We start from the raw sequence: 26539 nt of genomic DNA, 5'->3' as shown, positions 1-26539 counted from the left end.
CATGGCTCCAAAAAAAGGCCACAAGGGGATTTAGGACTCTGCTGCATTGTCACTGGCCTGCAGTCTGATGATCCATCCAGGCCTTGATCCATAGGAAACCCGAATAGGCTGAAGCCTTGGGTGGCAAAATCGCATAGGCACCAAGTTGAAGGTGACTCTTGTTCCATTAATATAGCTGTGATAGCTTTTTCAGAGGAAAAAGTGGAAGTGAACATGAAATTACATTACTTTTATTTATGATCTAGTAGTTATTTAGACTGTGATCATGGCTCTAGCCTAGCCTGTCTCTAGGTAAATTGCCGCCTGAGGTGATGTCCTTCTAGGGGGGTGTTTTGGGGGGTTCTGTCAGGGATGGTCAGAGAGAAGGCGTGCATGGCTGATTTGTCGAAGAGGGTGGTGGACACCCTGCTCACTGACTGCCGGGAGCTAGGCGGGACGCAAGCCAGAGCGTTCCCGCTCAGCAACTGGCAACCTGTGATGTCAGTGCGCTCTCTGGCACCACACATACAGTCGCAGGTTGCTAAGAGCTCTTAGCAACCTGGGACGCTGTGGCCACCCCTCCCACCACCCGGCCACTCCCCAATAGGAGTCATTGGACAGCCCTGGCCCTAGTGATGCCTCTGAATCCACAGACTGTGAAGCAAGTTTCTCTTGCGCCAAAGGGGACTTCACCATGGCATAGCTATGGTTTAATTACCTGTACTGCACACATCATGTAGGCTCTATCTTAGAATAGTTTTAAAATATTACAACTTAATACATTTGCTATTAACGAATAACAGATACCTAAATTGAGATTAGGCTTTAATAAAGAATAAATTAGCTACTATCTATTATCTTATCTTCTGTAACAAAATCCTGTACAAATACAGGCATATGAAAAGTCTGAAGTTTCATTATGCATGCAAACATAACTCTAATTTTAGTGTCCGTGAAACTAGAAAATACCATCATAGCATCATGAAAAGAAGGATTTGGCAACACATCAAGCAAGTGTATAAAAAAGTGACATCTTTAATTATGGCTTCTATGGCTTCAGGAGTTTTGTTAAAGTAGAACGGCACTGTTGGACTGCAAATCTTAGGAGAAAAAGAGGTTACATCTAATGGGATGTTAGTACACTGTGTCTGTTGAGAAAAAAGATTTTGGGATGGTAAGCTGAACAATCTACAGACTGGACCTGCAACAGCAAGTTGATAATTTAGAACAGGGCTGGGCAAATCTCAGGAGCCAGGGAGCCAATGCTCATTAAAAAATTACAGCTGACACCTAACATTTGAGGTTTTCTCTAGTTATTGTTAATAGAACTGACTCCTAAAAAAATCCTGCTAGTTACTGGATTGAACAAACTGTCTCCTCCACATCTCAATTAGTAACCAGTTCTAGCTGCACACTGATTCTCACTTGTAATGCCACAATGCACTTGGAGACCGGTACTTTTTACATGAAATGTATTATGTTTCCATATACTATTATTAAGAGCAGGGAAGTATATATTATTTATAAGGATTCATAGAACTACTAATTACATTTCAAATAGTGATTTTACTGAAGAGTGAATTTAATAGGTTTTGTCCAAAATAGTGACACTGTAAACTATTTATGCCACTGACGTGGTGTCCCAGTGGTCTGCTGAGGTCCTCAGAAAACCTTCTTACTAAGTGTAAGAGAATGCTGTGCATTCCCTCAGTCAATATAAATGTCATGACAGTGTATCCCTTCTAAAACCTTTACAGAACCAGTCACAGGATAGCGCATTGATGGTTGTGTGAACACTTCTAGAAGTGCTCTTGCCGGCTCTACAAAAAAATGACTGTGCTAAACTAAAACAGGATATAACCGCACTGCAAAATTACCTGTAAGTGGACATAATCATAGTCATCCATCCAGCTTCTCATTGTACTATCCCGTTTCATGAAAATAGGGTTATGCTCTTTCACCATATGCGGAAAAGCTTGTTTGTTGTCATCTTGTACAATATGAGTTGTTGAGTCATTGTACATCATTTCCGAAACACTGTTGATTACTTCCGAAGGTCTTCTTTTTTGCACATTAGCAGGAACATGCTTAAATAAATGCACAGCATTAATACTAATCGTTGTTGTGAGTTGCTTTGCATCATCCACAATGGTCCTAGCAACCATGATAAACCTTTCAAGGCTGTCACATTTGTTGCCGGCTTTATTGAAAGAAAGGACATTGAGTGACCAGTTGCAATTATTGAGTTCTTGACTGGTTTGTGTTAAGATCTGGTGAGAGTCCTCCAGTCTCTGCAACTCTCTTTTCATTTTGTTATAAAGCCCAGGCTCTGACACACAAGATGCATTTACGGTAGCCCCTTTTGAAAACTGGAGAAACTCAAACAGGGTCTGCTTTACTTTGTCTACAGCTGAATGTATTTCATTAACATGCCTTTCCATGTAAACGTAAGAACGCCACTCAGCATTGACAAATGTCAACAGTTTAGAGACAGAACATTCCACCATTTGCTGGAGCTTCAACAACACTTCAATAGCAGAGTCAGGATCCATCAGGAGTTTTTTGTCCTGAGAAGGCGAGGATGTCACAGAAGATTCCTTGGAGGTTGTGGAAGATGTAGACATGTTGCTCCTAGTGCTTCCAGTGCTAGAGAATGAAAGTCTATTTACGCCGTCAGTTGCATCTTGAATCCCTTTACAGTCCTGCTGTACCTGTGGTGGGAAGTCATAGATCCCTTCCTGGTCATCAGGAAAACTTCCTGTCTCTGAAGAGAAATGGACTCCTCGAGGGAAATCATAATCTTCAGATGCAGACTGATTTTGCTGGTTACGAGGAAAATCATATAAGCTGGATTTCCTTGGAGGTGTCTCGGAGTGTAAATGGCCGTTTATTTTCATACATGGTTCTTGACATGTTTTTGAACTTGGAGGCAAGGTGTCATATGTTGCTTCAAGCTTTTGCTTTGCTGAAGAAGGGAAGTCATACATTGTATCCTTAGTTGGAGGCAAGGTATTATAGATCTGCAAGAGAAAATGTAAGATTATTACTTACCGTATATAGCAAATCAACTGTCTTAATTCAGAATTATATCAGTTTATAGCAAGCCTACTATTTCAATTACTGATGTTAGACTGTCATTTATGTGGCCGACTATTTCAGTTGTCAGAGTCCACCAAAATATCAGAGAAAAATAATAAATATTTTACGCCTTAATAGTACACTTTAAACAACATAATTAACTGTCTTTGTTTCCCTATTCCAGGTCTGTGTGGACTTAATACTCAAATAGACAAATGTTAACAGTTTTTCTGGGGTTAATAAATAAAGAAATGACAGAACGACTAGGGCCCCTTTCAGACGGCCGGTCTGATCAGGTCCGCCTGTCAGTTTTTAGGCTGCCCAATGTAAGTCTATAGGCAGCCGGATCGAAACGGACAGCTGTCCGTTTACATCGGGTTGCCCCCAGGTCCAGCCAGGTTCAGAACAACAAATGCAACAGTGTTCCATTTTGCTAGATAGACTTGGTTGTACCGGATAAGGGGTAATCTGATTCCCTGACATATTCCCTGACATATACCGACAAGTGGTCCGGTCATTTCATCTTGAAATGGAGGAAAAAACTGGGCGGACGCAGATGTCACAGCAGTGACATGCAATCTGTACCTCTCCGATCATGGATCCTCTCCTGATCTACAGTGTGAAAGGGGACTAAGATACTTACCTTTCCTGGAGAAACTGCTTCTTCAGGGTCCCTCCAGTGATACATTCATGACAAAAAGCCTAATCATTGGTAATGTGTGAGGTTTACAGTTCAAACTAGCTGATCATTTCTTTCAGGAGACCACTAATGACAAAAGGACCAAGATTCTGGTCATATAACCAGCCCGTTTAAACGAGAAAGCTAAAAAAGATTTAAAACAAGTACTAAAGCAAGTAAAATGGTAAGCAGCAATTTTTTAAATATTATTTTAAAGTGATGTTCTGTGAATAGGAACATGTAACAAATATAAAATAGGCGTTATTCCAATTTTGCTGCAAAAGTGTAAATCTGCTTTAAGAAGGCTAGATTATTCATCATTAATTTATCCAGCAGTACTATTAACTTTATGTTGGACCATTTAAAAAAAAAAAAAAATCACACTACATAAATCGATAGGTCACATGTCAGTATTATCAAATATCACTATAATTGTGAGTAAAAATGTGCCTCATTCTTGCCATGAATAACCAAACTGCTCCCACCATAGATAACCAAGACTAAAATAATGAATAATGAAGAGAGAACTCAAATCCTTACCGCTTGTGGAGGAGGAACATCATAAATTCCTTGTTCTCTGGCTGGACTTGAGCACATGCTATTTTTAGAAGCTGGTGGAACATCATATACCTGGAAAAAAAAGTTGGATAAACTAGATTGATTTTCATAGTCTTTAGAGTTACAGAGTTTGTAAAAAATAAAAACGACACTGGAAACTTAGATATGTGTAGTAAGTGTCCTTTCTGGATTTGATAGCTAAAGTATTGTTGTACTTTAGCATTGAGGCCCCTCAGAATAAGCTGAATCCACAACTTGCAGACACAATTACCTAAGCTGGCCTCGAGCGGCACTTGGACATGTAAGTATTATCTGGCTGGAGAAACCTATTTTTTAGTAAACAAGTTTTCCCAATTATTCACAATCTCACATCACCAGATTGTGAAAGATAACTATGAGGAAAGTCTGCCTGGCAGACAGACATTCCTACTGACGAAATAAACAACAGGGGCCAGCAGATATAATTAAACCCAACTAATTGTTAGTTAACACAGTCGGTGGGGAATTCTTTACTGGTATTTGCTGACACCCGTAGGCATGAGAATTGCCACCTGATCATTATCTCATATTCAAAGGTGCCTTTCGTAATTTTAAGTAAGAAAAGGCACGTAGTGCTAAGATAAATTGTCCAGTTTAGCTCATGTAAGTTAAACGCAAAGCAGTAAAACAACTACACCCATTTGGTACTTATACATATATCCACCAGAGAGGCACAAATGAATCAGTGTTTAGTTTCCAGCACTTCTTGGGGATAACAGTTCAACAAATGCAATAACTGATGAAAAATGATGACTTCTGCAAATATTAATTTAATAATAAATAATACAAATTCTGCAAATGTAATAATAAATAAACCTTTCTGCTATCAAATATTCTGAGTATGCCCTTATGTACCTATACTAATTGTTAGTTAACACAGTCGGTGGGGAATTCTTTACTGGTATTTGCTGACACCCGTAGGCATGAGAATTGCCACCTGATCATTATCTCATATTCAAAGGTGCCTTTCGTAATTTTAAGTAAGAAAAGGCACGTAGTGCTAAGATAAATTGTCCAGTTTAGCTCATGTAAGTTAAACGCAAAGCAGTAAAACAACTACACCCATTTGGTACTTATACATATATCCACCAGAGAGGCACAAATGAATCAGTGTTTAGTTTCCAGCACTTCTTGGGGATAACAGTTCAACAAATGCAATAACTGATGAAAAATGATGACTTCTGCAAATATTAATTTAATAATAAATAATACAAATTCTGCAAATGTAATAATAAATAAACCTTTCTGCTATCAAATATTCTGAGTATGCCCTTATGTACCTACCCCTTGAGGGCGAGCCGGTGGGGTATCATAGACACTGTTCTGCCAGTCGGGAGGAGATTCAAAGTTATATCCATGAGAACGCCTCATTGGGTTCATTACCTAAAACAGATAAAAAAAACAAAACAGAATTAGTATTTAAAATCGTAAGTTATACCTTTTTTTATAGTATTAATATACTGTATATGTAATGCAGTATGTAGTATAAAATGTATATATACTACAGGAGACAGTCCTTAACTAAAAGAAGTCCTGTCTGCGATTCTCCAGCAACCAGTTACATTTCAACCATCATTTTTTCAGTGGTGGTTATTAGTTGGGAAACACAGTCAGTTCTTTCAGACACATCAAAAATGATAGCAATGGTAGCAATCAACTAACCATGGCAAAAAAAGGCAGATTTTATTCCCTGATTATAATTATTTACATCTATTCCTACCATATCATGCCAATAAACATATTCGGTATGTTTCTATAATTCACAGCAAATGGTATATTTAAAAAAAGCATTATAACCTTGTTCCTTTATTTACAGTTGTGGGATGACAATGCTATCTCAAGAATGGGGAATATTTTCATTATAAACTTTTTCTCCAATGAATAAAAAACAGGGACATTCCAGTAAAAGGAAAAATTCTTTGGCTATATGTGCTGCCTCGCTTAGAATGTACTTCCTGACTTCTATGCTAATGAACTCCCTGCCATTTCAATTATTTAGGTTTCCACTAAATTCCTGTAGTCATTTTGTGGAACAAACAGCACATTCCAATCTTATAATCACTTGCTTGTGCAACAAAAGAAACCGCCGGAGAGGCTGCTGATAATTATAATGCCTTAACCCAAATACTAAGTAAGCAGGCCTGTATCACAACTCTACAAGAAGCTTATGTCTTAAGCTGGCCATACATTCACATAGTGAACTAAAGAAAAACACTTGAATCTCCCCTGCTGGCTATTTTATTCTGAGATCCAGCGCCCGTAACTGTCAGAATATCCAAACGGTGAATGTTGCCGACTGGATGCAGTTACTGTTCGGCTGATAACTTCTCTCCTAGCTCCTTTGATTTTTCAGTCGAACTTTGCCAGAGTTACCGGCTGGGAAACCACAGATTTACAGGAACAGTGTATGGCCAGCTTTAAGCTATATGACAGGTTCATGTAGTATAAAGACTCTATATAATATAGAGTCCTTCAGATTCAAGATGGAATTCTTACATGGTAAGTATATATAGGTTAGATAATATGTTAAAAAAAATATTGCACTGAAGCAGTGTTGTATCATTTTACAGCAGGTGGAGATGGTCACTGAACATTGGCTGTATCAAACCGCGCTCAACACAAGGCTCTCAACCTTTGTGGATATGAATCTGCTGTAACTAGTTTTTGTAGAGTTTACATAATGCTATGAGCAGTGGGCAGGAGCTGCTCCAGTTGCAATGACCACTGCATGACGCATGTGTTGTTCAGATGGCCTACTAACGGATAATAAAGCCCAAATGTATTTATTGCAGTTTATCAGTCCTTCGATGTTGTGGCTGAATTAGTTTTCATCTAATTGTTCTTTTGTAATGGAGATGAACAAAGGGCACACATGCTTAAAGTCAAAACTAAAAAAGTACCTCAACTCTTTACTAAGGTCATGAATGCAAAAGTACAAAAACAGACCTCATTCCACCAATGTTTCTGGAACACACAGGTCACCTTTCTCAAAACGTCACTCAACTTCAGAAAGGTGACCTATTCATCTCCAAAACATTGGTGGAATAATGTTGGTTTGGGTACTTTCGCATGCATGATCTCAGTAAAGAATTGAGTTATTTTTCAGTTTGCAGTGCTGGCTATTTTTTATATGTTGACCATGGCATCCTAGTTGTCTATACACCCTGTAATCCGAGGCATTACAGGTACTGATGAGGGATGCATTTTTTAATGAATAAAATGTCTGAAATCCAGCCTAGTGGCAACCATGGATGGGAGAGCAAAGCCACCTAGTAAGGCCACCTATTGAAGCCACCCAGGGACCATGTAATGAAGATGAACAAATCCAGAACTGTTTAAAGTCCTTTCTGGTGGCAACCATGACTCTCTCCATAGACACAGTGGAGGGGAGGGCAAAGTCACTCAGTAAAGCCACCCAGTGAAGCCACCCAGGGACCACGTAATGAAGAAGCAGAAATGCTTGAAGTCCAGCAACCATGCCTCCCTCTATAGATACAGTGGAGAAGTGAGGGAAGCCACCCAGTGAAGCCACACAGGGACAGAAAATGTGTTATTCACCATCTCTCATTTATAAACTATTAGTCCCTCATTTCACCATGTATTGAAGATGAAGAAAGGCAGACATGTTTAAAGACCAACCTATGTGACAACCATGGCTCTTCGTTAAGGCACAGTGGAGAAGTTACAGGCATGAACGTAGAAAGAAAGGGAAAAAAGGCCTACACAACAACATGGCTAGTAAGCTGCAAAATATGACATTTCTGTTTTTGGGCTTAGATACACTTTATGGAGCCTCCTATTGCTTTTAGGAGCTCTGAAATATATTGTTTGCTTAATATAACTATTTATCAGCAGTCAGGCCTAGATAGTCTGTGATATATACTAGGTCTGAAAATGCAATAAAAGCATAGATAGGAACATACGTCACATCTCATCTATATAATAATGTAGAATTCGCCATGATTTTTATCATGGTGAAGCAAAAATGTAGAAAAATGTGCATGAAAAAAGCCTCAAAAATAAAATGCACATTTTAAAAGAGAAAGATGTTTTGTAATCTATCACTCCCTGTATGTGGCAACATTAGCATCAGTTTACTAATTCATTGTAAATGTACCATATCATGGTGTCCTTGATGTAAAGGAGGCTCTGAACAATGCGTCCATAGTGAAATGCGAGAAACAAAAAGGACAATGTTGTACACTTTGAAAGAATGCCGAGGCTTAGATAAAAGCAGTCTATTACAGTATCTGCCCACACTGAAGAAATAGTCTGTACTGTGTAATTTCCTATGTACCTCAGCGTACACAGAGGTTACACTACTTCCTGTTGCTCGCATTTCAGTTCCTGGTGTTGCCATTAAGACAGATTTTCTCAGGCAGAAACTGTGGGGAAACAATGAGGGATGTTGTGTGAGAAAATAATAGTGAAACAAATCATTTCTTTCCGCTACTGGACATGCTCCAAACATCTGAAAGGCAAGGTGACAGCCTGTAAACCAGCCTCAGATCTGAGGGAACAAGATTTGACCTCTGCTGTCACCCTTTATAGATGGAGGCAGGTGTTGTGTCTAGTAATGTCACGGGTACTGGCCACTGAGGTTTATGTGCGGCAGTGCCTGACATGGCAACGCTGTCCTATCCAATTATATTCTTAGTAAATATATTTTTACGCACCCACACATTTTACAGCAAGTATAGTTTGATTGGGTCCACAAGTTAGCTGCAAAACTGTGGTATATAAAGAATGTTTGAGCACATGATTGGGTACAATACTCTGTAACTCTTCCCATATATCATTGCTTATATAAAGCAGAAGAGATGAAACTCCTGTTGCACTATCCCTGGAATTCATAAGGAAATTGAATAAAAATATGTCTCCAGTCCATGCAAAAAATGACGCAACTTGCAACAGATTCACCTAACTGTCAGTAAGTTGTATATGTATCTGTCGCAGAGTTGTCTCAGACAGAATTTTATCTGCGACACAAGCCGGCTATATGCTGTACAAATTCGCACAGTTGGTGGCCCTGTCTACACCCTTCTGTCAGGCATCCTTACATCAGAAGATCGCAGGAGCCAGATGGGAAATCTTTGGTTGAGCAGTGACGGCAGCCAATCATCTGCCGTCCAGAATACAAAGGACACAGCAAGAGATCCCTCCATCCATGCTATTTAGCTAGATGGAGGAATCTGTTATTGTTTTTCATTCAGCCTGCACGTTTAGGCCTCATTCACACATAACGCAAGCAAAATTGTATATTGCGTATATACGTGTCTATGCGCGCATATACTAGCGTATATGCATGCACTATATGCAATCCCAGAATGCATCACTCGTAATGGAATTTTTAATGTGCTGTACGCATGTACACGCGTATAGACGTGTATATGAGCGTAAACATGCGTATATGCGCGTAAATACGCTGCCCGGACACATCTCTGTTGCATATGGTACAATACGCACGTATACGCGCGCATAAGTGCGGCAGTGTGAATGAGGCCTTAATGAAAGAAATATAACTGTGTATACCCAGCTTTACTTGTGTAACACCATTTACACCACTTTCATTGATCTCCACTTTTCTTATAACTGATATGATATGGCGGTATTTCTTAAATAAATTGTTGTAGCCATAGCACCAGAATGAAGACGTTTTGCACATAAGAACTACCTGAATTTGTTGCACGCATCGGAAATAGCAAGCAAACAGTTGCATGGTTTTTATGAATTTCTAACAGGGACATAATGCCAGAAAAGTGTCACAAATGCTTTGTTGAATAGCCCCCTCTGTGTCCTATGCTTTTTTCCTGATTCAGGCTTGCAACGCTGTGACAATCCATTGAGGAGTATGGGGGACATACTTGAAATCCCGATCCACATCAATGACAGTTTAGAAGCATGAGGAAACGACAATGTTTGTCTCCAGAGAAAGGTCCTACGCAAACCAGCACAAAAATGGTCTGCTGGACGTGTGCTCCTAACACCTTCCAAGACTTTTATGACAGCTGAAAGAGTGTACTACCTGCATAGCCCAATACACATGGGAACACATTAACCCTTTACTTCTCCATGCCATTCTCCAGGCTGCATTGCCATTGCCAGCATGAAGCACATAATGAGGTTACAGCACATGGATGTTTCCATACAAGATAGGAGTAGAGGATTTTTTTTAAAGAGAACCAGTAAGGAATAACTATTTAATCTGAGTTTAAGTTGTTAAAATAGTGAAGCCTTACTTTTGAGCAATAGCAATATATGCTGTTAGCAACTTGTATTCTGTTGCTGTCTGAGCAGAAATGTCAGATCAGTGTCATGCTGTAGGGGCTGATCTGTACACTGCCTGAGCTGAGGGACGAACACGAAATTAACAAAGTCTATAGCTTTCTTTTCAATGAATCCTGACCGCACCCTTGTTATATGACAGTTTTGACAGTCTGCTGTTACTGAGCTCAAGCAGGAGATACGCTTTACAGCCTGACATTTCTGCTCTGACAAGGAGAGAATACAAGTAAATAATCAAAAAACAAGCAATCCCTGAGCGATAAGAATATTATAAACAATTTAGGTGTGTGGATTCAGATTTAAATGCCCATTGGTGACTTTTTCTCTTTAAGAAAAGTTAAAGCAAATATTTCCATGCTAAATGTATGTTGGCATCTTGCAGTTTACAGGAGTGAACAATGTATTCAGCAGTGGAGCTGACTACACTGACCAGGGGTAATGGTAGCTAACATAGGAGGTCTGTACACTCTAGTGAAATAATTTTTTACTGAAGTCAAGTAGAGGTATAAACAGCTGACAAAGCACTGTATCAGTTTGGGGTGAATGTAGCTGATTACGCTGAACACATGCCAAACAGGTAAATACACTGTTGAAATACATGAGAACAAACTGTTTTACCTGCCAAAATACCTGGAGTTCTTTTCCACCACTTTTGTGATAGGTACACCTCTGGCATACAACACAGCCACAAGTTTGACACCATCATCCAAGTTTGTGGTTCTTTCTGATATTTACACTAGCACTATTTAAATAAACCACCTTTATTCTTTTTTAAGTGCATGCATAACTACACTTTCTGGGGCGTCTTTCTAAATGTTGTTAGAGTTCCGAGACTGCCATGCTGACACCAAATAACAAGGACAGATGTCCCTGTGATATTGAGAATACTGAATTTATTTAAGGTAACCCTTTTTATAACACATATAAATGACATCTGGCTCAAGTATCACATAATATGTACCAAGCGCTCATTTTTTATTCTACAAAACCCACGTCATAAAATAAGCCAAGGACATAAATAACATTTCAGAAGGCTTTCAATAAAGCTTTTCAGCTGCCCCAGGTGAATCACCAATGAAACAGAAGGGCTTGGACAAACAGCAGGTGCACTTGCTGTACAAACACTTAGGACAGAACAGAACATTCAGGACCCATCTATTCAATGAATGCCATTCATTTAACCCATAAATTACAGAACAGCAGCCAAGATGAAATGATCAGAACAAGCTTTAAAGTTCCAAAACTTTTTTTTGTTTGCACCCCTCCCCCGACCTAAATGATCCCAGCCTCGCCCTTCGTAGGTCTATACTTGATTTGAGCTGCTGCTCCCATTTGTTGACATCTGGCGTTGCAAGTCTTCCTCTCCTGGCCACCTTTGTCTCCCTGCTGGGCAACTACCCCATAGGAGTTTATAGGGCTGTAATGTGCAGGTGCTGCCAGCAGGGGGAGCATTGCAGCACTTGAATGTAATTAACAGAGGAACTGTGCCTTTGGATCGTGGTAAGTACGGATCTGCAGAAGAGATCGCTTAGGTCAGAGGCGGGAGACAAAAAGGATACACGCACTCTCTTTTAAAGTGGCACTGTTTTCTTTTGTGTTTCTTTTCTTAATTTTATTTGGAGTGTACGAAGTGTATACTCCATTTGTGGCTCTGTAAAGCAGCACTTTACATTGCGTTGTCGTGCGGCGACCTCCAGTACCATCCAGTGCACTGCTGTAAAATGCTGTTTCTCAGCATTTTACCGCAGCCCACCATACCACCCACTGTGTTGTGGTTGGTATGGGACACATATAAAACAAATGTCTATGTGCCCTGGTGGTGACTGACGTTAGTCCGATGCAGAATGCCAGTAATCTCACATGGTGTGAACAGGCCCTTTTTGGTGAAATCTGATTTTCTGGGTCCAGACATCTGTTGTGTCTATTATAGGGAGTTCCAACTCTCCCAGCAGGATTTAGTTTCTTTTATATTATAAAGAACACAAGAAGTGCTGGTACACTCCCATGTGCACAGAAACAGGGTGGTAAATTATAGCAGGGAGTATCACAAACATATAAAAAGCAAGGGGCTGGAGCAACCCATCAGACTCTACTTATATCCAAAATATTGCTTTAATGTGGACTGGCCCTTCAACTTTTGGCTTGTTAGCCCCCTTTGCACTGATCATAAGACTACTTCAGAAAAGCTAAACTGGCTTCCGTGTTGTGACATTCACGGCATTCACAGCACTGGCTATAAATAAGTATTGTGCAACTTCATATTTAGATTCATTAATATAGCTCAGTATAAATATTGTTGCATACAGTGTTTCATATAATTATACTGAGCCACTAAAAGTATTTACATTGCTGTGCTACTTAGTAGAATATCTTCTACGCCCAAATGGTCAGGGACATATGGTGTTTACTCCAGACCTGAATTCTGCATCCTGCTAGCTGTGTTTGCACTCGAGCTGAATATTACTCTTGTGTGGCTAAAAATGTGAACCGTGTTAACTTTGTTCTCTGAAACTCAGAGGCTAAAAAAAGCAACAAGTATCTGGCCGTAGTAATGATTCAGTCTATTTGCTCACATAGCAACAAGCGTAGGAATAAAACCAGCCCCTGGGAGGCCAATAGAGCAAGTGCTTACTTAAATGTGGACAGCTTCTGTTAGTCACTTCGCATTAATAGATTGCATTACTAAATCATGTTTTCATTTGTACTTAAGGGGGTTTTATTCCAAAAAGGATTTCTCATTGTTTGTTTAAGATCGGTTGTGCTAATCAGAGGTCCTACCATACAAACTAATGCTGAACTCCGTGCACATAAAAACTTTCATTTCAATATATTCCTCAATAGCTACAAAGGGTATAAATCCAATTTGTGTGCACCAAATACCTTTGCAAACCCCCCTTGTAAAAGTAGCAGTGACGCCATCACTGTGCTGCACATAGCCTGGGCAGGGAGCAGAGCTGTGGGAGGGACCCAGTAGACCCCACCCACTACAGGCTGTCTGTGGAAAAACTACAGGAGGGGGTGGATACAAGACCAGTCACCCTGCATAAGGAGGGAGAGCAGCAATAACTGGTCTTTTATTACGGCAACATCCTACAATGTTTCACACTGGATTACTGCACAAATCTGGAAGAAGTACAAAAAACACAACAAGATTCAAGTAAGAACACGCATGTATTAAGACAATATTTGCTTATCCCAGGGTTCAGCTTTTAAAAGGCCACATACATGCCAGATACAGTGAGTGAGTTTGTCTCAGTTCATGCGATTAATATTGTTTATTACATAATATCTTTATAGCCCTAATGAATGGGGATATACTAAAACCACCAAGGACATAACAACAGACAAATAAAGCATCTCTGAATGAGAGCCGTTCATCCATATTTTTTGTATATAAGGCTTTGCCCCTCTGGGCTAAAGTAGAGTGTTCACATTTTGCTGCAACACCATTGTTTTCCCCTCTTTTTGGGTCTTGACATCTGTGTGTAAGCATCCTATGTCTTGTGATACATGATGCTTTCTGATTTTGTTTCTTTTCCCAATCATGGGTGAGCATTTAGCCTGCATTAGTATCTGTATACAGCCTAAGCCTCCATTCACACTTGAACAGGCAATTTTGAAGCTTTGTTTGCATATATTTCAGACTTTTTTTTTAAGCCTGAGCACTTTTGTTTTAGCCAGTGGAAAGCTAGTTACTAGGAGGAGAAGACAGTTGTTAGGTGCGCATTTTTCAGTCTCTCCAATGGAAGTCTACAGTGCCAAAAATGCAAGATTCTGCCAAAAAAAAGCTCATGTGCTTTTCTGAGCACTAAAGGACACAATGCTGATGGATTGACTGGAACCATTGAAAATTATGGCAATCTTTATAATTGGGAGTTGTCAAGCTTGAGGAAACGCATGACAAAATGTTCACGAGTGAACTTGCAACATTGAAAATAATGGGATTCTTCATGTTGGATATTCTCAAGCTGGAGAAAACATGTGATAAAACAGTCAGGAGTGAACTTGCACCATTGAAAATAATGGGATTCTTCATGTTGGGTGTTGTCAAGCTTGAGAAAACGTGTGACAAGACGGTCAGGAGTGAACTTGCACCATTGAAAATAATGGGATTCTTCATGTTGAACATTGTGAAGCTTAAGAAATGTGGGACAAAGAGCTCAGGTGTGAATTGGAGATAAAATGGTTAGTTGGCTAGGTGGCACGTGGGTCTCAAGAAAGCCTAGTTGTGACCTATACTTTGGCACCACTGGTCAATACATACAATGCAGTATAACACCATGTAATACACTAGGCCCTGTCTTTTTGCCAGATCTATTCTTATACGAAGCATTTGGCTGGGAACTGCAAGCAATAGCAGTATGAGTAATTAAGATTTCCATGCTCTATCACTTGTTACACAACTACATCGGCGCACCGGCTTCCTGGAAAGGCTCTGATTGGAGAAGAAAGCAGAAAACAGCATAGTCATTGCTCTTATCTCTGAGACCTTAGGACTATTCCATCATATTGTGATAATAAGAACAGCGTAGTGCTTATATTACAGTGACAAATATCTTTTCTATGAAGTCACCTCCATAAATGAATGAGCCTTACAATATTAAAGTAACAGTGTGTTCAACCACAAAGTCACTGCCACAGTCCAGCTACCATATTTTGTTCAATTTTACAGTTTCTACTATGACATCTTCTATAATGTGAGCGTCAGCATTGTTTGTTGGTTTTTACTTTTACGGTAGCATAGAATGCTTGGCTGCTGATAAAAGTTCCCAGTTGCTTGTTCAAAATAATTGGCCACCAATCAACCCTATCTTAAGATGGCCGTACACTGTTAGAATTTCAGCCGATTCACAGGAATCGATGTGCCAACACCACCCGGCTCAACAAACCTCGACTGAAAAATTGTTGGCCGAACAGTTGCAGTCATTGTTTGGGTATTCTAGCTGCAGATGCTGGCTGTTGGAATTCAATACCCAACAGGGGAAATTCCTCTATCAATACCGTGGATGGGGGAACCTATAGATTTCTCTTGTTCAGCCCAGAAATCTAACAGCGTATGGCCAGCTTTACTTTGCTGCTGTATTGTCCAATAACGGAAAGAAAATCAGTAGGTTATGGGAGCTCATGTCACTTCAACGGTGGCCTTACTAGTGCGCAGACCTCACCAAGAATGGTCATTGACAAGATACTGTAACTGGTTATCCTTGAATAAGTCATGCAGTGTGTGATCGTTTTCCCAATTCAACGTATGCATGAATGCAGTGCACTCGTGATAAACACTTTACTTCCTTTTCACTGGTGAAAAGGGAACCGTCTATTCTATTTTGGATGATTTTTTTTAAGAAGCAGAAAAATCTTTCTGTGATAAAGATCACTTCTGCCAATCAGAAATGCTAGCAGCTTTACATAACTGCTAATGATTTTTAAAGATAAACTCCAAGCAGTTACATACACAAATGAAATACATATATGTTTTACTTGTCAAAGCATTTGTATTTCTTGCTATCCTCTCCTGAGATTTACATAGCTCTGCCACACAGCACCGCCCTGTCTGGCAATGCTGGTGACCTGATTTACCTAATTTCTTTGCTGCAGAATTTCCTGTGCTCCTTGGCTCTAGTGGTGGGATTGCCCCGCAAACGGCATTTACTCAGCTATACGCTGGGTGGAACGTATATACATCAGCCCTTTAAAAGAGCACTATAGCCAAACTTGTTTTGGCTTTAGACCTCTTTTGGGTCACAGGAGGACATTTACTAATATTCTTCTGTGACCCAAAATCGGCATTTAACAAGCTACTGCTTGCTATTTGCTGATAGCGCAGAGCCACGCTGCAGCCGGAAAAGATCCCGACAATATTGTCGGGATCCACCTTGCTGACTGATTGACAGCTGGCTCTCCCTCTCCCGAACCAGAGCCAGCTGTGCCCTCCCCTTCCCCGTCTGTCTCTACAATGAGCGCAGGAGGAACAGAGAGGGAAGGGGGGAATCCTTGTGAAGAGCGGTGACAGTCACCTCTCTCTGCAGGGAGAAGACGGTGAGCTAAGAAATCAGCCGTTCTTGATCGCTCAGCTCTCAATCTATAGAGCTGATGTATGACAGCTGCAGTGTCCCACACTGGCTTTAAGAATTGGGAATACTGTATATTTTACACTATCAATACTTCTCCTTTAAAGATCTTGTCCCTTCCCCAACCTGGAAGTGGCCAGTGAAGGAGAAACAGCACACTGATGTGCTCATCTCTCTGCATGCTCCTTGTTAGAATGTGTGTACTACAACACAGCCGTCTGGCTGCTCCCTCTTCCAGTCTGAGTGCTGTTTACAGAGGATTGCAAGACACTGATATCAAGTCAAATTCAGGTACTTACACTGCTCACGTTTAAAAATCTATTTAATGATCTATTAAAAACTACAGAGCTACAATAATGTGTTTCTTTTCTTCTTTTAGTTCAGCTTTAAAACTGCTGCATTTCTTTCATTTACCAGGCCATGTATGGCTATCCTAACCATGCTTTCATGCATAAGTTGGCTGAATGATCATGAAATATAATATTTAAGCCTCAAATGGCTGCCTCTTTATGCTTTTAATAGATCCATCAAAGGTATTCGGAGGTGCTTTTGAAATGCCATTTTTCAGCAGTAATGTGCTCGCTTGTATAGGATTGGCTGAAGGTCACACTGTGGCTTGTTGGTGGTTTTCATCAGTTCTTTATTGCATTCCAAAGTAACAGATGGATGAGTATAATATGTCAACTTTCTCCAAACCTAACAAGTTCCCTGAACAAGCCTCAAGGTCTCTGTAATGCTGAGTCTAATCCCCTCTTCAATGTGCAGGGATTTATCAGGAATTAGCACCATATAATTGCTGCATTTTGCTTAGTTTCAGATAACTCTGCAAACTATATGCTCATTTATTTCTGATGTTCATAAACGTAATTCTAACACAAGTGGTCCAGTTACCACAAAAAAAAAATCACATATACTTACATATAAAACAAATATTTAAATGCAGTGCCTTGCAAAAGTATTTATTTTGTATATGTTTAATTGCATTACAGCCTGGAAATTGTTTTCTGGGGGGGGCATGGGGGGGTGTATTATGCCAACATGCCTACCACTTTGTAGATGCAAAAATTATTTTTATGGTGACACAAACAATAATTGAGGCAAAACCATTTTTAAAAAATCTTCAACCCTTGCGCTATATCAAGTGCTACAATCTACCAAAGATCAATTTTAAATTCAGGTTTAATACAGTATAACAGGAAAAACACAAAGAGGTGTGAATACTTTTGTAAGGTATTGTACATGTTAAATGTAACATTATTTTGTGCAAAGCTATATAGAGTAAGCTCTCTGTTATCCAGAATTCAACTAACCAGGACTCTCATCTATCCAGAAAAAAAATCCTGCTTATCTGCGGCATGTTTTAGCCACAAAATGATTGTGTGTCCGTTTGTCTTAATTTACTTCTGATTACTGCATTTCAATATTAATATGAAGTCAATACAGAGTTTATGGTATGGTATAGTATAGGGTATGGCATTAGTTAGACCTATTTTTAATAGTTACTCTCAAACAACCAGAAACTAAATTTATCCGGAATCTACCAATCCCCGTGGATGCCAGATAACGGGGAGTTTACTGTACTCCTTTCCCTTTGATCTCATTCCAAAAAATAAAGTAATTGTATTTGAGTCAAATATAAAGGACAACAGCCGTGCTTCCCGTAATTTCCCTATGATCTTAAAGCTTAAATTTGACCGTCAAAAACTTCCATTTAACTATATTTCTCAAACGCCACAAAGGATATAAAACCACTTGGTGCACACCAAATACCTTTATAAACCCAGGTATTACCTTGGAAATGTGGTAGTGATATCAACACTGTGCTGTATATAGCCCATGCATAGAGTATAGCTGTGGGAGGGACCTAGCAGGCTCCACCCACTATAGGTCGCCGGAGACAAGACCAGTCACCCTGTACAAGGTAAGAGAGCAGAAGTGACCGGTCTTTATTACCGGAATCTCCTGTACTAAGTTCCACACCGGATTACTGCACAGATATGGAATAAATACACACAGCACAGTAGGAGTAGGATATATTGGAAAGGATTTGCTTGTCCTGCATGGAATTCAGATTTAAATGATCATACGATGCCATGTTGTGTGTTTCACTCTTTATGAACACAGTCTATTGTGTGCTATGCAGGACCCAGCTGACACTCTTAACTAATAGAAACACATGAACAAACCAAGGTGCTCTACACGGAAAGGACCTGTAAGCAAAGGCACTAGCTCTAGAGCTGATCTTCCTACTGCTCATGTATACTGCTTGAAAAATAATCCGCCACCTGGCTTTGATCAAAAACAGGAGGAGCTTCAGCAAGTGTTATGAAACAGAAATTCCATATGTGAGCCTCTGTTTTCCAAATATGCATTATAGCGGCTTCAAAAAATGTAGTCTGGAGTGCAAGTCCCACAAGAAATATTACAAAGGTCTGCAAGCAGCAGCATTAAGTCTAGAGAGGAAAATGTCTGACCTCGCTGCCAATATAAGCTGCCGTTCAAAGGCTAAACGGCAAAAGCAGCCAAGTCTATCCTCCACTGTCCTGCCTTTGTCTGCTTGGCGCAGTCAGGAATGGCAAAAACATATTGACAAAAACTCTGTCAAGTCTAATGCTTATAGAAGCGTAGTCTAATTGAAAAACAAGACCTACTTTTACAACCAATAACTGAAGAGATCACTAAACACAGACAATTGTCACTTCTAATCCCTTCGTTGGAAAAGGAAAGCAGCTAATGAGCAGGCCAGAATACCCCGGGAAATATTGTGTCTACGCCCAGCCCCCCCCCCCCCCCCCTCCCCCCACTCTATAATGTGATGACTGACAGCACAGGTTATGTAGAACAAAGCAAGGAAACCTACCATTGTTCAGAGAAGTACAGTATTTTTCTTGGGCTGCTTAGCACTGTTTATTTTAATATCCCTGGCAAGGAGAAGATACTTTTCTTTAAAGCAGAGCTCTGGGCACATTGTTTTTTCAAAGGGGCACTGCAAGGGTTAAGTACTTATTTTTGTCTAGGTGCTAAAAAGAAAAAGTTCTCACCTGATCCTCTGAGCCGACTTTATGCTCGAAAACCCGCCGAGAATCGTACGATTGTCAGCGGGTTTCTAGCCTGCTCTTCAATATTTGTGGAACGGGCCGGTGTGCGCACGCGCACACTGCCCGTTCTGCATTGCGGTCAGCCTCAGCCTCAGTGGGGCGGGCTTTCGATGATCGCAAGTACGATCTGCCCGTCCAAGGTGGGCAGATCGTACGAGCTTTCAATAAGCATACGACCATCGCAAGACAAAAGTCTTGCGATGGTCGTAAGGTGTATGGGCACCTTTAGACTGATCCCAGGAGCTTCTCTACCCCTCCACTGCAGCAGTCTAAGGTCCCTGAGTCATCACATTCTATACACAGGACGCCAAGGGCCATACCATTGCTACAGCAGAGGAAGAGCCAGGCTTCAGGGACTGGAGTAGCAGCAAGCCGGCTCCATGGTTTGGGTGAGCATAGCTTTTTTTTTTTTTTTAGCACCTAGACAAAAACAAGCACTTAACCCCAGCCCCGCTGCAAGGGTTAACAAAACATTTTCCCAGAGTTCTACTTTAAAGTAGCCCAGTCACTTTAAAAAAAATCCAACTGTAAAGGAAGTGTTTATTTATGGACCGAACATCAGCTTATCCAAACCTGGACTGAAGCTGTCAGTGCCATCCAAATCAGCTGCGCCCAAAGGCTTTCCACGCCTTTGAGGCTGCATGTAAACACAAGAGTGGGATGCCGCTGACATCATTGACCTTATATGGGCTCATGGCCACATTAGTTCAATGTCTTGACTCTTTTCTTTACATGCAGTGGTGGGGCGGGGAATGCCCTGGCCACAGCTGATTGGCCTGGCACTGACAGCTTCCTTCTGGGTTCAGACCGAATCCAAGCTCATCCCTATTATATGCCTACATTTCCAGCGGCCTGTATAATGAAAAGCCGCTGCTTCTTTGCTCCCCAGTCACCGCAAACATCTCATTGGATGAGTCAAATGCTTGCTCCCCCCACCAGATGAGTCGAATGCTTGCTCCACCCACCAGCTGCTGTGGTTCCTCCTGCTGGCTCCTACATTCTGTAATGACGTAGCTAGTGGAATAAACTAGAGTGGACAGTGGAGGGAGCAAGCATTTGACTCATTTGATGGGCAAATGTGTGCAGCGGCTGGGAAGCGGAGAAGTGGCAGCTTCTTTTGCAGGTGGGCTTTTAGTAAAAGTGACCCTGTAGTGACTGGGTCACTTTAGCACAAAATAATTTATTGCTTGAGTGGGTCACATATAGGTCCACTTTGATCACGGATCATAGCTTTTTGGCAATCAAGCTGTAGCCTAACATAGAAGTATTAACCCTCATGAAGTCTGTTAACATTTGAAATGTACATGTGTTCATCCAAGCTGGAAGAGCGTAAAACATACACTATTATAAAGCCAAAAGTTTTGTTTTTCATTTGGAGTCAACAGCTGATATTATTTAAACTTAATTTCATAGTTCCAACAAACAGCTGACTAAAGGTGAAATGGAGCCAAAAGTACTTAGACTTTATTGGATTTTAAAGCCAAGAAATAATTGATGCTGGAATTGAAGACTAATCCTTATAAGCAGGGTGCAAATATCTTTTTCCAAGCTTTTCAAAAACACAAGAAAAGTAAACATATACCACATGAAACTTTAGCTAAAAAAAGGTGTATAACAGGACAAGGTACCACAAAGGTACTCACAGACATGGCAGATGATAATTGGAAGGTGTCATTGTCACAAAATTGGCACAACGACGCTGTTCATGATTTTGTGTCAAAATCATGAACAGCTGCACTGGGTGAACATGGATGAATGATCTATTAGCAGACATCCCCATCCCAGCCACTATCCTAACTCCAGGAATCTACATATCTCCATCCATCATGATCAATTCTTCCCCGGTCATCGCTTGGTGCGAAGGCAGGCTGCACATGTTTATTTTAGCCCAAAGACATCATTTATGTTTGCTTCCTAATCTGATGGTTATCAGCCAGATCGGGTGTCAGACATCCAATTGGACACTGGCTTTTAGTGGATATGCCTCATCCTAACAAATAAAGTTATTTTCTAAAAGTTCAAAAATATATATTCCCTCAAAGAGTAGATCATCACAGGGATGCCAACCATTAGATTCACAATACCAAATATTTATTTAATTCAAATATACAAAATACACAAAACGTAACACATATACCTTCTTAAAAACACTAAAAAACTTTTAACTTCATACAATGCTTAATATCTATCTATCTATCTATCTATCTATCTATCTATCTATCTATCTATATCTTCTGATTTGATCTAGGGGAAAATTTCCCTTTTGATTCCCCCAAGGCAATCAAATGTTCCCCGGATCAACACTCTGCAGTTCTAATTCTTACAACTATTGGAACCCATTTATATGTGGAGTGCTAAGATAGACACTCAGCCCTTTATTTCAAAGCAATCCACTGACAAACAGATCCTCAAAAAAGTCTATTTTACTAAGTCTCTGCTATAGTTGCCCCCACATTCTTGCTGCGCCCTAACACAAGGCAAGTCTGCCTAGAACAGCCCTGGCCATAATATAAAATAACAGTAACTGTCATATCACATTAATCAGCCTTCTTGCCATTCATGGTTGCTAATGTAAGCGAAATCATAAACAGCACCTATATATATATATATGTAAATATATCCTTTACATGATCTGATTTATATACAGTATCCCTATAACCATGGTGGTTTGTGCATACATTTACTGTATGAGGTTACATTTTTTTAGTGTTTTTAGGAAGGTATAGGTGTTAAGATTTGTGTGTTTTGTGTATTTTACAAAGAATTACTTTGTATTGTTCATTTATGGTTGGTGATCTACTCTTTTCGGGAATATATATTTCCTTAACTTTGAAGTAACTTGGGAGTTGAACCCCACAGGGATTTATTCGTTTGATTGTCTATACAGTATAAGCCTCACCACACCATTTTCCCTCTTTGGTTTTGCATAAGTTAATTTTTAATCAATGTGGATTAAAATGTGTTAATCTTTACAGCAGGCTTAATAAACAAAGGTCAAAAGTTTCATGTTACTGCAGTAAAGCTTTTTTTGTATTCACTTTTTTCCTGAATAGAGGAAGTTCTAGTCAGCCATTGAATGCAGTTACCCACGACTACTTATAAACATGCTATGTACTGCAATGGCCACAGTAAAATTAACATGGCCCTGAGGAACACAATGTTGTTATACTGCCTGTTATCATCAAGAAAGTAGGAAATCCCTTAATTTATATCATTAAAGTATATCTAAAGTTGTTAGTTTTGGATAGCGTAGGGGAGGTTTGAAACCCCTGTTGGATCTTTTTTCGTTGCTTGGGTCCTATTGAGAAGATTTTGCTTCACTTCCTGTCCCCTAGACAGAATACAAAGCAAGAGGAAGCTTTTCCAAAGTAAGGGAAATCCTCTAGATAGTTATCAGCACAAGTGTTCCCATTGGAAGATCTCCCCTATGTTCCTGATGTAGTTTAAAAAAAAAAAAAATGTTTCCTCACATTCAAACCTGGGGACAATGGTTACTGGGAAAAGTAAGGATGAATCTCCCCAACATGAACACAAACAGCAAAAAGAACCTAAAGGTGTTCTAATCCTTCCCCATGCTATGCAAAACAAAAAAAGTCTTGACTTTATATGCACTTTCATTTCTGTAAAGCTGCTCTTAAAAAAATATTAGTATCATTCTGTGGGCAGCAAAGCATTTTAGTGTTTTTGCATTGTTACCTACGTCACATTAAATTTAAAGCCGGGCTTAAGCTATCACAGTGTGGCAATGCAATGTTACATGTGTTGGTTTCTTCATTTCAACACAAAAGTCAAAACAGCTGCACTAAATTGTGCCGTAATGGTTCAGTTCCCGAAAAAAGGGTAAGATACGGTTTTAGTCACACTGGGGTGTGTTGGTAGCCCATTCAAAATACACTGGACAAATGTGAACCCGGCCTAAGGGCTGACTCAGAGATATATGAAGCAAGTAAAATAGACACTATTTCTCAATGTTTTCACCCAAGTTTCACAAATTTCATCAAAGACTCACTCACTTTTCAAGCTGAATCTCGGGTAAAAATATGCGAAACCCAGGGTGAAAGTTATGCAAATCTTAGGTGAAAACATTGATAAATAGTCTCCTTTGTGTACTGCAACTACTCTCTTTATGGATATATACTTACTTTGTTGCCTGGAGAGCCATCCACATTTTCCATGAACTGTACTCCTTGCTTCTTATCTGCTAAGTCATGACCCCGATAGGCTTTAAACATAGCTGGACTGTGGTGAGATGGGGGCACCTGATAGACAGGATCTGGAAATGAAGACTTTGGTCCCTGGAAAGGTTGATGCTGATAGCCAGGTTGTGGTGATGCTTCTTGTTTGGGCACGTCATGTCTAGGAGCATCAGACACTGGACCTATGAGAAGCTTCAGTCTGTTTCCTGGTGCAATCCCTTGCCGTCCATGTAATGAACAAAGCCACCATCCCTCAAGACCTCCAGTGTTCTGCTCAATGACTGTTAAGATATCTCCTTTCCGGAATGATAATTCCTCTGCACATTCTGGCACATTATCATACAACGCTCTTGCCATAAGGTTCTGAAAAAAAGAAGAAAATATATTGTAAAATGCTTACTACGTTCAACAAATCTATGTCACTTTTAATGTAACTGTTTCAAAAAAGTCAGCTGGAGTTGGGCTTTCAGTTGTTTGTCGCTTAGTTAATGTCCACCTAAAACTACATGTTCATACACAAAATCCCGGTCCACAGGGTGGCAACGCTGCTGTGATTTCACTGCAGAACACACAGCATTGTCACCTTGTTAAAGGAAGTGTAAAATCAACAGATCTACTCGCAGAATCAACAGGTCAAAAACACATGGATTTCAGAAAACAAAAACTGCCATATTAATGCTAGTGACAGGCTGCACCATTTATATATTTTTTATTTTGTCCATAGTTCTTCTTTTAGGTTTCGGTTGGCAGTGGCACGGCAACAAGAAACCAGACATGTGCCCATATAGCACGGCATTTAACATACTCTCTGCACTGGTGCCGAAGCCACTGTTTCAAGTTTTTGCAAGTCAGCCTGATAGCAAGAATTGTATCATTACTTATCATATTCCCATGTGAAAAAAGTCAGTAGGTTCTTATCACTGAACTAGTAACCACCTGATTCACAATACAAGAACACAGTTGAAATCAGCATATAATGCCGTCTCACAGTGAATATTCCCACAACATATTGTTGCCGTTAGCTAAATCTGCAGCAAGCAGACTGACTTGAATTTCAGCTATTTGTTTTTGCATGTCTAAATTAACATATGTGACAATAACTCAACATCAATATAAAAATGATAAATGCGGTATTTCCTGTTTGTTCAGCATTCAATAATTCTTAGCTTATAATACCAACTCTTCTGGAATGGGCCCATTTTTGAAGCAAGATCATTAAAGATCTCTTGTGGAACAGACAAAAAATCAGGAATTTCTATAAAAAAACAATTCCATTTTGTTAATAATTCACTTAAGAAAGTTGTAAGGCTGTATCGCAATCCTTTCTAAGCAAAGTACACATAAACTGGTAAAGCTGCATAAGCTCACGTACTATGCAAATGAAGTAAGTTATGACTTTGTTGATATGATCTACAGTATATTGTCACAGAGCTGGCCTTTCACCTTTATTGCCAGGTTACCAAGGACAAGCAAGCCACCTCCACAGTTTTCACGCAAAGGCCACCCTTAGCCTCTATGTTAAGTTAACTTTATGAAATCATGAGAGTCTCATACGGTTCACCACTTATAAAGGAACTTAAAGGTACAATCCAGTTAATATTAAACTTTATCAGCATACAAGCAGCATAGCCTATAGGTGAACTTGCTGAGTTTAGCCCAGCTGTTGTATTTCACTTGCTGCAGTATATAAGTATTGGAAGTATATAAGAGAATCATGGAAGCTGTCATCAATGAGATGCATTTTATTTTTATGTATCTATATGATCAAACTTTCTTTAGACATACTCTATATATGATCAAGATGGCTTCTTGACCATCAGTGTGGATGGAAGTATATAAGAGAATCATGGAAGCTGTCATCAATGAGATGCATTTTATTTTTATGTATCTATATGATCAAACTTCCGTTAGACATATATGATCGAGATGGCTTCTTGATCATCAGTGTGGTTGGAAGTATACAAGAAAATCATGGAAGCCGTCATCAATGAAATTCATCTTTAGTACATGCGGGGTAAAAAACAGTGTGGAACATTTCCTTTTCAAATAAAAGTATATTAAACATCGTAGAAAAAAGGGGATGTGAAAAAAGGGGTATCGCACACATTATTTATTAGAATAATTTGTATGTACTGGAAGTAATGCTTAGCCTCAACTAATGGGCTACACTTCCGAGAGAAGAACCCCCTCCTTTCTGTTCCGGTTATTTGGTCTGATTGTTCCTAAAAGCATCCGATTTTACACCTGCAAAAGAACTGCAACTTACCCATAATTTGTTGTGGTAAAACTACACTACTATACAATGTTATCAGTTCTTAGCAGTCCAGCTGGCATGAACAGAACCCTGTGAAAGGCCCTCATTAGGATTAAGTAAACTTGTTACAATTTGGCAACATTGTTTTCCTGCTTTTATTTTTCAGATTGCACACTACTAAAAAAAAACAGTGACTCTTTAACAAAGTGCTGGCTGAATTGTGGCTACTTCCCTACTGCCCTTTAACTGGGTGTATTTTCTACTCACTTCCCTATTTTTCCTGAATAACCACAACTTCAAAATTT

General features: G+C 39.8%; 1 protein-coding gene across 1 annotated transcript in view; it reads right to left on the bottom strand.

Annotated features, from left to right (window-relative positions):
- Positions 1–26539, bottom strand: part of NEDD9 (neural precursor cell expressed, developmentally down-regulated 9) — a 38098-nt gene that overhangs the window by 1799 nt on the left and 9760 nt on the right. Inside the window, exons 2-5 of the mRNA XM_018570825.1 lie at positions 23927–24343; positions 5618–5716; positions 4277–4366; positions 1857–2999 (exon numbers count right to left, since the gene is read on the bottom strand). Coding sequence (XP_018426327.1) covers positions 1857–2999; positions 4277–4366; positions 5618–5716; positions 23927–24343 — 1749 coding nt within the window. The remainder of the gene's footprint in view (positions 1–1856; positions 3000–4276; positions 4367–5617; positions 5717–23926; positions 24344–26539) is intronic.

The sequence above is a fragment of the Nanorana parkeri genome, unplaced genomic scaffold (genome assembly GCF_000935625.1).
Source record: "Nanorana parkeri isolate BGI_ZX_2015 unplaced genomic scaffold, ASM93562v1 scaffold1603, whole genome shotgun sequence".
Taxonomy (NCBI): Eukaryota; Metazoa; Chordata; class Amphibia; order Anura; family Dicroglossidae; genus Nanorana; species Nanorana parkeri.
The sequence above is the reverse complement of the archived record's forward strand: the minus strand, read 5'-3'. Positions and strand labels throughout refer to the sequence as shown.